Below are 13763 nucleotides of genomic sequence, written 5' to 3' on the forward strand. Positions count from 1 at the left end.
AAAATATATTTCTATACTTTTTTCTTTTTAAGCAAAGAAAATGTCATCTATTTTATAAATATACATATTAAATGTGTATCTATTATATGAATGAAGTTCCCACTGGGGCCTGTGAAAAGACAGAAAAACATCCATTTTTCTCCATAGCTATTGCTCACAATCCTTCTCCCTGTGCACACTGTGTGGTTACCCAGGACTATTTCTTATCCTGATAACCTCAGTGCCAACTGCTAGAACTGGGCATAAAAGAGGAATAAACTGGCCCTGAGTGAGGGTAGAGGTGTCATTCTATTAGTAAAGATAATGAATCTGGCTGCATTATTTGTTTTGTTCTGAGATAGTTTGGCTTATCTCCCAGTTCTTAAGTGGACTTGAGACAGCTGAGTTGGCCAAAATAACAGCTCTGGGTATTAAGCTATAATATCCATTTATTGTTTTAAAATATGACATAGTAGCTTGGTTTTTCCATTACAGGAAATGTGTACACTGCACAACTGTTCTCTTCCTAAAAGAAAATTATAGTACTATAAGGAGAAACAGATTGCCCTTAGGTTATATGACATTTAGGAACAGTATTTCACCATGTCATGTTTTCCTAACAAGTCTCTTTTATGTTTTGTGCATTTCTCTCAAATATAAAGAATATGGTAAAACAAATAGAGATCTTGTTTAAGAAAAAAATCATGAGTCAAGTTTAATTAATGATTGTATCAAGTTAGATGTGAGGCATGAAGGAGACTGTGTCATAGAATCATTATCAGGAGGGGTGGGGAGCAAAAAAGAAAGAGCCAAGTCATCACTGGCAATTCTGGAACCTTGTCAAACCTCATAATAGCAATATTAGAGCAAGGGTGACTTGAAGATTTGGCTAAAGTTCAATGTCCCAATTGTGCCTCTGATTCTTTTTAAAACAACTGATTTCCTCTTTCTACACATATTCATGTCTAAAGTTCTACTCAAACAGATTATCAAAAAGACAGAAAGAAGGAGCTATAGTTATTAGCATATGTCAGGCCATGGGTTCAATTCCTAGCACCAAACCAAACTGAGCCTCTAAATAACAACAACAAAAGACCAAAACAATACTTTATTAATACTAGCTATCCTGCATTTGGATTTTTTGTTGGATTATTTGAGACAGAGTCTTGCTATGTACCCCATGCTGGTCTCAATGTTCCTGCCTCATCCTTTTGAATACTGGGATTATAAGTATGTACCACCATATCCACCCCCTCTACATTTGCATTTAATTTTGATCTGAACTACCTAATTTTCATAGGACTGTGGTAATCCATAATTGATATTCTTTTAAATCATCACCACTTCATCATGCAAGAACCAAGAGAAAATAAATTCCTTCCATACTTCTATATTATTACATTTTAGACACTATTCTCAGGGCTTGTCAAAGCCACACCTGAAAATAAACAACACTGGCAACTAAAAGAAGCTGTACTTGTGGTCTCAGATTGATACATAGATCTTTTCTAAACACTAGGAAGCAACAACCAGTCATGAGGCACAAGGCATGAAATTTTATCAGGCAAAGTTAGATGGAAGAGAAACATCTAACAAGTCATAGTGAGGTTAAATGACATTAAGGATAATGACCATAATCACTAACATTAACAAGACCTTATAGTGCCAGATACTCTTCTAAGGTGTTTTTATATATGACTCATTTAAATACCACATGAACTCTATGAGTGACATTACTAGTCCTCCCCCCATACTCCACAGTGCTGGGGATGGAAACCAGGGCTTTGTTGCATGCTGAGCATGTACTCTTCTGTTGAGCTATATTTGAGCTTGGGAAGTGCTATTTTTAGCTCTATTTTAGAAATGAGGAAAACAAGGCACATGTGAAATTACATAGAAGTTGACATCAGTCAAGATATACTATTTTGAGTCTAAACTCTCAGTCACTAATGTTAATAAAAACTGTGATTATACAGAAAAAGGATATTTACAGTTTTAAAATAGTAATTTTTATTATTACTTTAAGAATAATTAAGCAATTTTCACCATTAGGGCACAATAACACTGAAACCTTGGAGTGGGAGTATGGCTCAAGTGGTGGAGTACCTGCCTAGCTAGTGTGAGATCAAGTTCAAACCTCTGTACTGCCACCCCTCAAAAAAATCCCACTGAAACCTTGCTATAATCTTGCTAATATGGCCCAAGTTATGAAGTCATACGAAGTTAGCAGCACTTACACACAGCCTTTGCCAGACTGGTCTTAGACTAAATTTGATGTACGATAACAATGTCCTATTCCACTCTCTTAGCGGGGAACTTAATAAAATTCTATGAAATATACATAAATACTTTTCACATCTAGATTCTGAGCAGACTTTCTGGGCAGCTGGGAATAGTATACGTTATTATTATTTTTTAAAATCCTTATTCCTCAGACATATGCTAATGGAATTTGATATACATCGTCATTTTCTCCCTAAATTTTTGTTACACATGAAACAAAAAACAAAAGGATAAGAAATCTTGCCATATCATTTGAACCTCTGACTACCCTTATGCATAAAGAACTGTTTCCTTATTTACGTCTTTTTACTGTGAATGAAAGCGAAGTGGTATACAAGTGAAAACCACAAGCTTTGAAGTCAAACCCATTTATGTCTGAATCATAGTCCCCTCCTCCATGTTACCAACTATCTAGTATCAGGCAGTTTTTAAGCTTCAGTGTTTATAAAATGGGAGTAACCTTACTTTAAAGCACAATTGGGAGAACTGAGACAATACACATGAAGGGCTAAGCAAAGTGTGAGTACCCAGTTCAATGTCAATAAAAGGAGACCGCCAAAGTCATCATTCATGTCATGAAGAATGCAATGAAAGACTTACCAGGTATTTATTGATCTGGGAGAGTTTTCTCTTTTACATGATATTTAATATAGATATTGAACTTGAAAAACATTTACAAATAACGACCAATCATGTTTTCTTTATCAAACAATTGAGAGAGAAAGGCCTAGTAGGGGAAATGATGCTAAAAAGTTATCCACGATTTCTTTGAATTCCCAAATCTACAATTAGAAAAAAGAAGCATGAAAACGAACCAAAACACTCACCATGGATCAAATCCTGGTTGTCTTTTTGAGTGATTGGTTCCAGAACTGCTCTCAGACGGTAGAGAAGAAACTCTAGTTGACACATTATTTTCATGGAAAGAATTATCTGGTCGTGGAGATGGCACTGAATGAAGAAAAAGTAAGTTATTGATGTACACTATTGGTCAAAGTAGTTTTCCAATTATTCTATCACATTTTCTTGGACATAAAAATAAAACAAACAGATCAGTAAAAATGCTCATTTGCCTCTCACATAACTTTCATGTTTTCTGAGGGTGGAGGCATTCCAAGGAACAATCTCTCTCCCCCACTGCCTACATTATTAACCTGCAAGGGTCAGTAAATACCAGGTAGTATTTAAAAACAGTACTAGGTTTGAGCACAGGGACATCTCTACTGCTTGAACCACACTCCAGCCCTTTTTGCTTTAGGTTATTTTACAGTACTCTGCACCTGTTTTAAACACTACCTAGTATTTACTGACCCTTGCAGGTTAATAATGTAGGCATTGGGGGAGAGAGATTGTTCCTTGGAATGCCTCCACCCTCAGAAAACATGAAAGTTAAGTGAGAGGCAAATGAGCATTTTTACTGATGTTTGTTTTATTTATGTCCAAGAAAATGTGATAGAATAATTGGAAAACTACTTTGACCAAGAGTATACTGTAGAATATATTTTAAAGCATTAATATCAAAACCCTCCCCCCACTGTTTTAACACTCTGAATTTAAGGCTTTCTTATAGATCTAACTATGCAAAACTCTATTCTTCGTCTGAAATAATTGTTAACAATATGCACGTTGGAATGTATAAATTGCACTCTAAGTGTTAACACTTGGAAGTCGTGTATTAACATGTCACTCATGTATTTTGTTGCTGCTGTTGTTTGGCAGTACTAGGTTTGAGCACAGGGACTTCTCTACTGCTTGAATCACACCTCCAGCCCTTTTTGCTTTAGGTTATTTTTCAGACTTTTTTGCCTAGGGTTAGCCCCATACCCCATACTGCAATCCTTCCACCTACAGCTTCCCATTCCCAGGTACCTGGGGTAGTGCCACCATTCCTGGTTTATTTTGTTGAGCTAGGGTCTTGCTAACTTTTTATCCTGACTGCCTCGAATTGCATTCCTCCCAATCTCCACCTCCCAAGTAGTTGGAATTATAGGTACGAGCCACTGTGTCCAGCCCCTCACTCATGTATATTTAAGCTCAATTACAAAGAAATTTGGTTATTTGCACAAAAATATTAATTTTCTAGCTTCTCAGCAGAGGGAGAGAAATGTGTTTCAGGCCATTAGAAAACTCAGCCTGACTGGGCCCCAGAACATGAGGAGTAGCTGGAATAGACAGTAAGGGCCAGACCGTTGGTAGTCTGGAATATCATCTTAGGAAATTCAGATTTTTCACTGATCTCAATGAAAAGCCACCAAAGGCCTCTCAATAAGTAAGAACTAGGATATTGGAGTGGGATGGCAGGGGGCAAGGAGTTGTCTTGCTCTATTTTTTCTCTGTAGCACTATGACCTTTGGCTGCCCTATAAAATTATTACATTTATTGACAATCTCTCTCTCCATCCTGAGAAAGTGAGCTCCATGAAGGTGGAGATCTTTACATGTCTTATTCATTGGTATGCTCTAAGCTGAATCACTGCCAGGGCACACAAGTGACATCAGTAAGAATTTTATGATTTAATCCATGAGTGAATGGTATGGTCACAAAGCTTCAGCACGATCATTCGTGCTGAAATAGGGACTATTTTGATGGATACTTTGGGAGAGTGGTTAGGAAGCTACCCAAAGAGCCCAGGTAGAAGCCAGGAGGTCCTGGTGGGACCAGAGGCAGAGAGAAGTTAGAAGGTAACAAGGCAACAAAGAACGCTATGGGTATGAAGTCAGTCGTGACAGTGAAAATGGAGTGGAGGGCATGGGCTGAAGATATCTGCAGTAGAGAGGAGAGTAGGACCCTGGTGAATTCTGGCGTAGCTTACCTCTGTAAAAGCTACCAACTCTCCTTGGGACAGGATCATTGTACAGATGTCTGTTTTCTTTGGGGGTTGTGCCATCATCAGAGTGTGGGTCATGATATACTCCACCCTGAGGCAGGAGACAAGTTTTTAAAAGTTAAGCCATAAATTGATGACAGCATTGCCCACAAAGTCTGACCAGTACCTAATCAATCTACAATTTACTCAGTAATCTTTTAAAAAGAAAACTCAGGATTATGCCATGAGGAAAACTACTTACTTTACTAGACAGTTCAATTTATTTGTGGGAGATTAGGCATGAGCAAAGTTTAAAAGCTAGACTGTAATCATGTTGAGTAAACAATCCTTACAGACCAATACATAGTAAGATGTAGCAACTCTGAAGAATTCAAACCTCAGACTTCTGGCGAGTGTGGAATGAAGAGGTGCCTTCTCTGGAGGACTCTTTACCAGAAGGTCTTGCCACGGTCATCTCTGGAGGGAGCTGTTCTCCAGGCTAGAAGTTAAATTCAAAAGAATTTATAAAAGCATTCGAACAGGTTTATCTTAACCAGCTAATATAAAAAAGTTAGTTGACTAAAATATAACTTGTCCCATAAAAGAGTGAATTATCTGATGAATGTAAAATAAATCAAATTTCAACAGATGGAAAGTGAAATTCTCATTAAAGTTAAGGCAAGTAAGGAATAAAATAGTCTGAAAATAGTTTAATTATCAAAAACAAAAAAACTTTCTAAAACAAAAAATTAAAAACAAAAAAATTAAAAAAAATATCTAGACAGTCGTGATTCTGAGCAGCACTCTGGTTAGAGATGGATTCTATTATTAATGTCAATCCAAAAGTCCATTAGCATACTTTAGGCTGAGTTCTCCAAAAAGAACCATGCAGAAGCAAAACTATTTTTCAGGAAATCTTTTTTGTCAGATTCAGATGAAAATAAATGTTTCTTGAATGCATCAAGGAATATACTATATCTTCTTAATAATTTGTTTCAAAATTCCTAACTCCTACAGTCTGTGTGGTACCACTAGCTCTCTCAAGGAAGTGAATCACAACCTCAGCAGTCTACAATGGTGCCCAAGGGAGTAAATATGTTGTATATTTTATCCTTGGAAAAAAGATTAAAAAACACAATTACTAAGTCATTAGGAGGAGTTAGTTGTATCGAGTATCTGTACATTACATACTATCTCAAGCCTAGGTGGTATAAAAAACATTTCATTTAAAATTTAAAATATGATTTGGTCTTTCTGTCCTTACTCCCCAATGTATTTGGAGAATTCTGGGTGGGAATTCATCCAGTGAAGCCTTTATCCTTTCTATTTTTTGACATGATCTCACTTGATTTTTACCACCCATATTACTGACAAAGTCCTCTAGAAAAGACTTTTAGGAAACAAATTACTTATGTCTAACCTAAGCTCAGTAAGAGTCCATGTGCTTTTCAAGTTGGCAACAATAACCTGCATGAGAATAAGTTCCATGATTCACTCACAGCTCTTATTTTCCAAGCCCTTGGCTACTTTGATGCCTTTAAACATGACCTTTGCATAGCTTAGCACTGAACCTGTTGACCTGGACTTCAGTAACCATTGGAGCTGGTTCACAAAAATCCTTTTTCTAAATTCTCAGATCCAGTCATTTCTCCTTTTTCTAAGTGAAACTGCCTCTTGTTTTCCTTCTCTGTTTGACACTGTGCTTAATGGCGGCACACTTTACCTGGTTTTGACCTACACATCTCCTGTCTATGAGCAGCTGCCAGGCCTTAGAGAGCTTTCTAGGCTCTTGAGGGTCTTTGCTGTCTACACTGAGTCTTCAGGGCCTCCTCTGACCCTGCCCAGGGCTCCACTTCTGGCCCCTGCAAACGCTCACCTTCTGTCCCCCCTTTTTCTGGATACCAGCCCACCTTTTCAGCTTCTTAGTGCATACTTAAGGACCTGGAGACTGTCCAGATCCACCTTAGACTAGTTGGGTAAACTTGGGCAATGCACCCACCTTCTCTGAGTTTCAACACGTTCATCTGTGAGATGAAAAGGTTGATTTACATAGGTTTAAATATCTACTCTAATACTCAGGAAAGGAGCTCCTAGAAAAGAAACCTTGAAGGCTTCCTTTTTCCTACATTTAATGTGGCACTCGTAAGTTCTGTTGTTTCTACTTCTAAGCAGTCCTGAGATCCACCCTGTTTTCCTACTGACACTTAATATCAGACATACTCACCTCACCTCATGTGTGGTGGATTACTATGAAAGTCACTCCAACACTTGCAATTTCCACTCCAGCAATGCCGAGCTAGTTTAATCCCGGAAGCATACCATGCTATGGTTAAGTCTCTATTACCTTCTGTCATCTTGGAATGGTCTTTTCTCTTTTTAAGCCTCTTTCCTCCCCAAGTAAAATCTCAATCCTCTTAGAAGTCCCTGATTAGATGCCACCTCCTGTGGGAGCCTCCCACAATGCCTGGCCTAGACTGCCACACCATTCCCTCTCCCTTTGGCACACATGCACACCTCTGCATGGCTGCAAGAATGTGGCCTCACAGTATCAGAATGACCAATCTGTTGCAAGTGTCCCCTGCCAATTCACACACTCCAAATAGGGACCCTGTTGCTCTCATGTGTCTAAGGTCTCTCATAGTACATAGTTCAGGACATGCCATTCTGTACTTGTCTACATATCCTTGCCCAGTACAGGACCTTTAGCTGCCCCTGATGCCATGTCTGACTGTTTCTGCTCATAGTGATCTCTCCCTGTTCTCAACTATTTATAGCTAGCACCCTCTGAATGTAGGCCTTAATTATTTCAGTGTTATCTTGTATAATCTAATCTTCCCTGAGAGAAACTAAGTTTCTGAAGGAAAAGAACCAACCCAATCTCAGACTCTCTGAAGTGCCTGAGAACACCCAGCAGAGATGGCACTTGCTATTTAATTAATAGTCCTACCATCATAGTAACAGGAAAGACTAAAATCTGCTAGATTCACTGCACCAGGCAGCAGGCACGGTGTTTTACACATGAAACCATGAAAATATGATTTAAATATAGTATTCTATTGTAAGAATGATACTTCTAAGCAAGTTAGTCTCAGTCTAGAGTCTAATGACCAATAAGAAGGAGGAAGCATTATTCTGAAATATTGCCTTAAGATTTAAAAACAACCCAAAAGACTGAACATCAACATTTCATCTCACCTGAAGTCTAATTTATCTATAGTTCTAGATAAATTAAAAACTTTTCAATTTAGTTAAGGCATCGAGGAGGTATTAGCAAAAAGGTTTAAGCAAATTCAGTTTAGAGAGAGTACAGAAAATACTCATGAATTTACACCAAATTTTGAGAAAACTAAAAGGTAATCCATATAACTGGTGAATTCTATAAACCAAAATAGGATTCTCAACAAAATAAACCCCAAAGGAATATTTAAGAAAAGAATTAGAGTACTAAAAACAAACTTAAGTTCCCTTGAGTTTTCAACAGTTGATTTAAACAATTAAATTATTTTTTAACAGAGAATACTCCAAGTATTGCTTCCTCCTATTCACTCTACCAAGACAAGCACAGCCTCCTGTAGGTAGAGAATGTTGCACAGTGACCCCATAAACATCCCGTACCACCTTCCCAAGAAGAACTACTAAATTGAGTCTAGGTGCTAAACTCTACCTGGGGTGATAAGAGCTGTAGGCTGTTGGCTCTGGCTGCCATTCCTTGCCCAATGCTCAAGCTTCCATCCAAGCCTTTGGCTCTCACTTTGTCCCGGGTCACATACATGGAATGCCTGTGAGGACGCTGCTGAGAGGAGAAGGGGCTGGTGTAGCCCAGCCCATAAGAAAAGGATTCATGAGGTGTGGATAGTGAATGGGAATGGCTTCCATCCATGTGCTCCGGCAACTTCAACTCCTCCATGGTTTTCGAGTGTCTGGTTGTGGTTCGGCGTGAGTCCAGAGTGCCCTCATTTCGGGAATTTCTTCCCAAAGGGCTGAGCAAAGTTCTTGCGTCACTGTGCCTGGTGGGGGTTGGGCTGGTGGGAGAGTTTAAGTCCAAGCAACTGGATGGGAAGTACCTACTGGTATTGGTCTCTGGGATTTGGGCCCTGGTTTCAGAAAGGTTGCTCACAGACTTGGAATCACTCAATGCCCCATGGCTTTTGGCCTTGGTCCTGTAGGAAGGACTCCGGGAGGACTGGGGAATGGTGTCGATATAGCTGTGTCGACTCTGCTTCTCACTGGGTTGCAGTGTCCCAGCTTTGCTCTGAGAGCTTTCCATGAATGAGTGCCGGTTCTGCTGTGATCTGCTGCTGGACTTGAGGTACTTAGTGCCTGGGCCTTCTGAAGGTTTTGGGTCAATATTAAACTCAAACTCAGTTTTGGACTTGGCCTCTTTTGGGCTGAGAAGGTGTGGCATGTTGTTGTTAGTGAGATCTTTGCTGGTAGACCCAGGCTGGGTGCTTGCTTGGTAGGTTTTGGTATGCATTGGACTAAGAGTTGCCCCAGCAAGATTTCCATTCAGGAAGCTTTCGTTGGCAGGGAGGCCTTCATCGGCCCGGGGCAGACCCACACTTAGGTTCTGAATATCCTTGCTATTGGATCTGTGGTGAGCCTGTAAAGCAGCACCTTTACTGGCTTGGTTTCTATATTAAAAACAAAAGAACCATATCATTTTCCCTCAATAGCAGGCACATACAAAGTATCACATTAAAAAAAAACTGGGAAGAAAAAACAAGTCCACATGTAAAACATCTCAACATGTGCCTATCAATAACAAGTAACCTGTCAATAAGAAGGAAGTTCCTCAGACTAAGTCATTCAGCAACAAAGCACTGGTCCAGATGAAGTTATTTTGTCATCCTTAAGTATGTGGCTAACTTGTATGATATAGCTATGTTGGAACTTCTGTGAGTGAGTTTAACAGACTATCTGTTAAGAGAGCTGGGCTACAGATTCCTGACAACTCTTGACAAGAATAATGACTTACATAATTCCCTTCTTACTAAACATTCAGAAAATGTAAATATTGCTATGGCTAAAGATGGTTTGATTTGGAAGAGTTTTGTTTCCCATTACACACGAATTGGAAGAAAACTACCCTGATTTTTTCATGAAGAATGGCAACTAAGCCTTCTTGTTTTCCCTGTGAGAACCTGCAAGCTCAGGCATCAAATGTAAGAGCTCTTCTGCTTGAATGTTGGAAGAGAATGCTTAGACTTGAAGGTTACTATTCCTTGAACTTTATTTTTGTTTGTAAAACTAGTAGCCTGCCTCACAGTACACATACACAGACACCAATGTCTCTTTTGTCTTTGGCCTGAATAGTTGAAGAATGAGAATTCTAGAAATGTACTCATTAAAAATGACACTCTAACGCAAAATGTAAACTGCCCAGTGAGGTTTGTTGGAAAACACGATGATCTGTGTTTATGTTTTGAAGAAGTGGCAATTACCTGGGGGCTCTTCAGATCTCTGCTTGTACACTACACAAGAATGTGTAGTTAACTGTTCAGACACCTCTATGCACACTAAAACAGGAATCCTATATTGGATCACAGAGTTTGGAAAGTTATTAACTGCTTGCCAAAAGACACAATTTAGTCTCTTCTTCATTTCACACTTCATTATTTCAAATTGACTGAGGCTTTCTTTAGGACTCGAAACTTCATTTCCTACCTGGTTTAATATACAAACTATAAATCCAGAGGAAAATCTTGTCCTCTATCTGAAAGCTGAAACTGATATAGCAAAGTCAGTTTGTTCTATTGTAACTAGTAAAAATCATGGCTTGGGATAGGTTAGAATGTTTTAAAATGAATAATGATTTACATAATTCCCTTCTTACTATGCATTCAGAAAATGTGGTAAATATTGCTATTACTAAAGATGGTTTGATTTGGAAGAGTTTTATTTCCCATCACACACTAATTAGAAGAGAAACATGTTTTCCTACTGAATAATGGTAACCCATGAAACTATGCCTTTTAATTTTCCCTGTCAGACACATGTACTAAGGTATCAAAATGTGAGAGCCCTTTGCCTAGCATACTTTTCAGATGGTAATCTCTGCCAGAAATCAACCTGAGAGTGTCAAAAAAATCTGGTATTAACCAAGCTAGTAACAATGTAGAAGGCCTTGTCTCCTAAATGCTCTCGCTAATCTTTCCCAGTTAGGTCACAAGAATTGCAGCATTAAATAAGGACAATTAAATTTGAGCTAACTAACTGGCAAATTCCAGACCTAAAGAGAAATTAAAAATAAAGGAATGCTAAATTTCACTTTCTGTTAAATGATGTACTGGATCCATCACCAGATCAATAAAGGATAGTCCCTGTATCCTAACAGCATCAGGTTCTAAACCATTAAGAGATATCTGTCAACTTCTGTCTTCATAACTAAAATATCACACCAACTTTTCGAAGACTTAATAATGATAGGTAGTGCCATCCACAAATAGATCTGACTAAGTGTGTTAGTTATTCTCCATTAGCCCAAATCTTAATCCATTCTCCACTTCTCTGCCCAGTCTTGGGCCTCAGGGAACCAATGCTACAGATTGTGGCCTCTGGCTCCCCAGATGAGTGCCTTCTGGTAGGGTTTAGCAGGAGAAAGCATTGTGGGACAAGAGGAGAAAGAGGCCGGGTGAGGTCTTCCCTGCTTTTTCCTGACACGGACACCCTGACTCTGATCCTAGCTATATCCGTTCGGATGGCAGCTTCCACAGGGGGCTACTCCTGCCCAGTTCCAGCTCTCTCTAAGCTCTTGGAACCCTATTTCCTCCCTATCTCCTTTAGGCTAGAGATAGTAATGGCAGAGAGATAACAATACTGGAAAATGTCTTGAGCTTAAAAGAGGACCAGAACGAGATAGAGAACAATGAAGACAGCTAATAGAGCTTCAGGAATGACTACTATGATTCGATGTGAAGCACAAACCTTTAAATGATCTTACCAATATTCATGGCAATGTAAGATACAATTTCTAACATGAGAAAGGAGGCTATAAAGTTAAGGCAGAAACATTTGTCAAAGTTCTAGGTTTTCCATAAATGTACAAAGAGTCTAAACCATTATTTTGAATATTTCCACCTCAGGATTAACTGGAAGCCACTAAACCTTGTACATATCATAATTCATATATAGGAGGGGCATCACATTATCTTCAATTGGAGTTCCATCAAAGCAAACCACTAAAAAAACAGCTTTGAAAATTCCATAGATCTCTCTGACATACAACTGTAAAGAAGCTGTGTTAAACTGCTAAATCACTTTTGAAGATTTTATATACAAACCACTCTTAAAGGGTTAGAAAGGCTAGAAAGTTGGATAGACAGATGGCCAATGTATTTACTGAAAATACATTTTAAAAGCAAAAATCAGGGGCACAAAGCTATATTTGTAGTGGAAGGTTAGTGAAGCAGGGCCAGTGAGAGAGGCATGTGGGGCAGCTGAACCACCATCACACCATGTCAGAAGTTCCTGAAGGTTACAGGTAGGGGGCTGAGTAATGATTATGGCTGCTGCCTCCTATAGAGAAAAGAATTTGGAAGACAGGTGACAGTTGTGTCTTAGGGACAGGGCAGAGGAGTGTATAAGTGACAACCAATGGATATGGTGCTGTGACCATGTCTAAAATGGTCCTGAGAGGTCGAAGGGAGTCACAGCTGTGTTGAGACACAAGTTACAGTCAGTGCCCATGATAAGAAGGGCTTCCTTGGAGTAAGCACAGACTGTAGGCAAGGATGGGGAGAAAGTACTCAGACACATGTAAAATGAGGTAAGATTACTTAAAGAGAAATTATTTAGGACTTTTTCTTTAAAATGTTCAATACAGTTTAGAGACCTGAAAATGAAATCTTCTAGCGATTTTACTTCAGAAGGGGCTGGAGGACTCCTTGAATGAATCATCTCCTTTGTGCCTCCTGAAAACACTATTACCACACAGCCTCCTTAACAGATTCCTAAACAGGTTTCCCAAGGAGAGCTTCAGGTCCCTACTGGTTAATTCCAAAAACTTTCTCAAGGGAGTCATTACAAGACAAATATACAGGCCCCCTTTTACCCTATGTATTATACCACTAATAACCACAATTACAAATTTATCACCAGTCTATCAACTTTATGTCCTTTTGGAATAATTTTCTTTGTAAATGTAAAATAGAGGAGCCAAGTGACAATCTGGATAGAAGGGAGACAAAAGGACCTGAACTGAGAGTGACCCCAGAGAAAAGACAGGAATAATCAGAACCTGACAAATGCAAAGGAGCAACCAAATAACAATCACTATTCCTTGACTTAGTGTACTAAAATCAAATGGAGGGAGAAATGACCCAAGCCTTGTATGCACATATGAATAATAAAAAAAAAAAAATAAAATGGAAACAAATGACAAACAAACCAGCTAAGAATGGTGTAAAAGACATGAGGGGAAACAGTAAGTGAAACCAGTCATTTTTAAAGAAGAGTAAACAGCTCTGAAACATGATCAGACTTTCAAAGCTAAGAAGACCTAATATAGGATGAATGGTGATCAATTTTTGGATGCCCTCCCAAACCTAAAAAGTACCAGGTTTTAAACTTTCAAAATTCCAATTTATTAAGAACAATGTTCTATATGGAGAAAAATTAGTGGAAGAAGGGCTTAAATTTTAAAAGTTTCATAATAAGAATCATTGTTTCCTATTTCTCTTCTAATACTTGATGAAAG

At 38.7% G+C, this 13763-nt stretch overlaps 1 protein-coding gene across 2 annotated transcripts in view; it reads right to left on the bottom strand.

Moving 5' to 3' along the window:
* The window catches only part of Cdkl5 (cyclin dependent kinase like 5), a 165589-nt gene that overhangs the window by 14992 nt on the left and 136834 nt on the right, over window positions 1-13763 (bottom strand). For both annotated transcript variants that reach the window (XM_074064365.1, XM_074064364.1), the window contains exons 12-15: window positions 8733-9699; window positions 5466-5567; window positions 5075-5180; window positions 3090-3213 (exon numbers count right to left, since the gene is read on the bottom strand). In XM_074064365.1, the coding sequence (XP_073920466.1) occupies window positions 3090-3213; window positions 5075-5180; window positions 5466-5567; window positions 8733-9699 (1299 nt within the window). The remainder of the gene's footprint in view (window positions 1-3089; window positions 3214-5074; window positions 5181-5465; window positions 5568-8732; window positions 9700-13763) is intronic.

The sequence above is a fragment of the Castor canadensis genome, chromosome X, assembly GCF_047511655.1.
Source record: "Castor canadensis chromosome X, mCasCan1.hap1v2, whole genome shotgun sequence".
Classification (NCBI taxonomy): domain Eukaryota; kingdom Metazoa; phylum Chordata; class Mammalia; order Rodentia; family Castoridae; genus Castor; species Castor canadensis.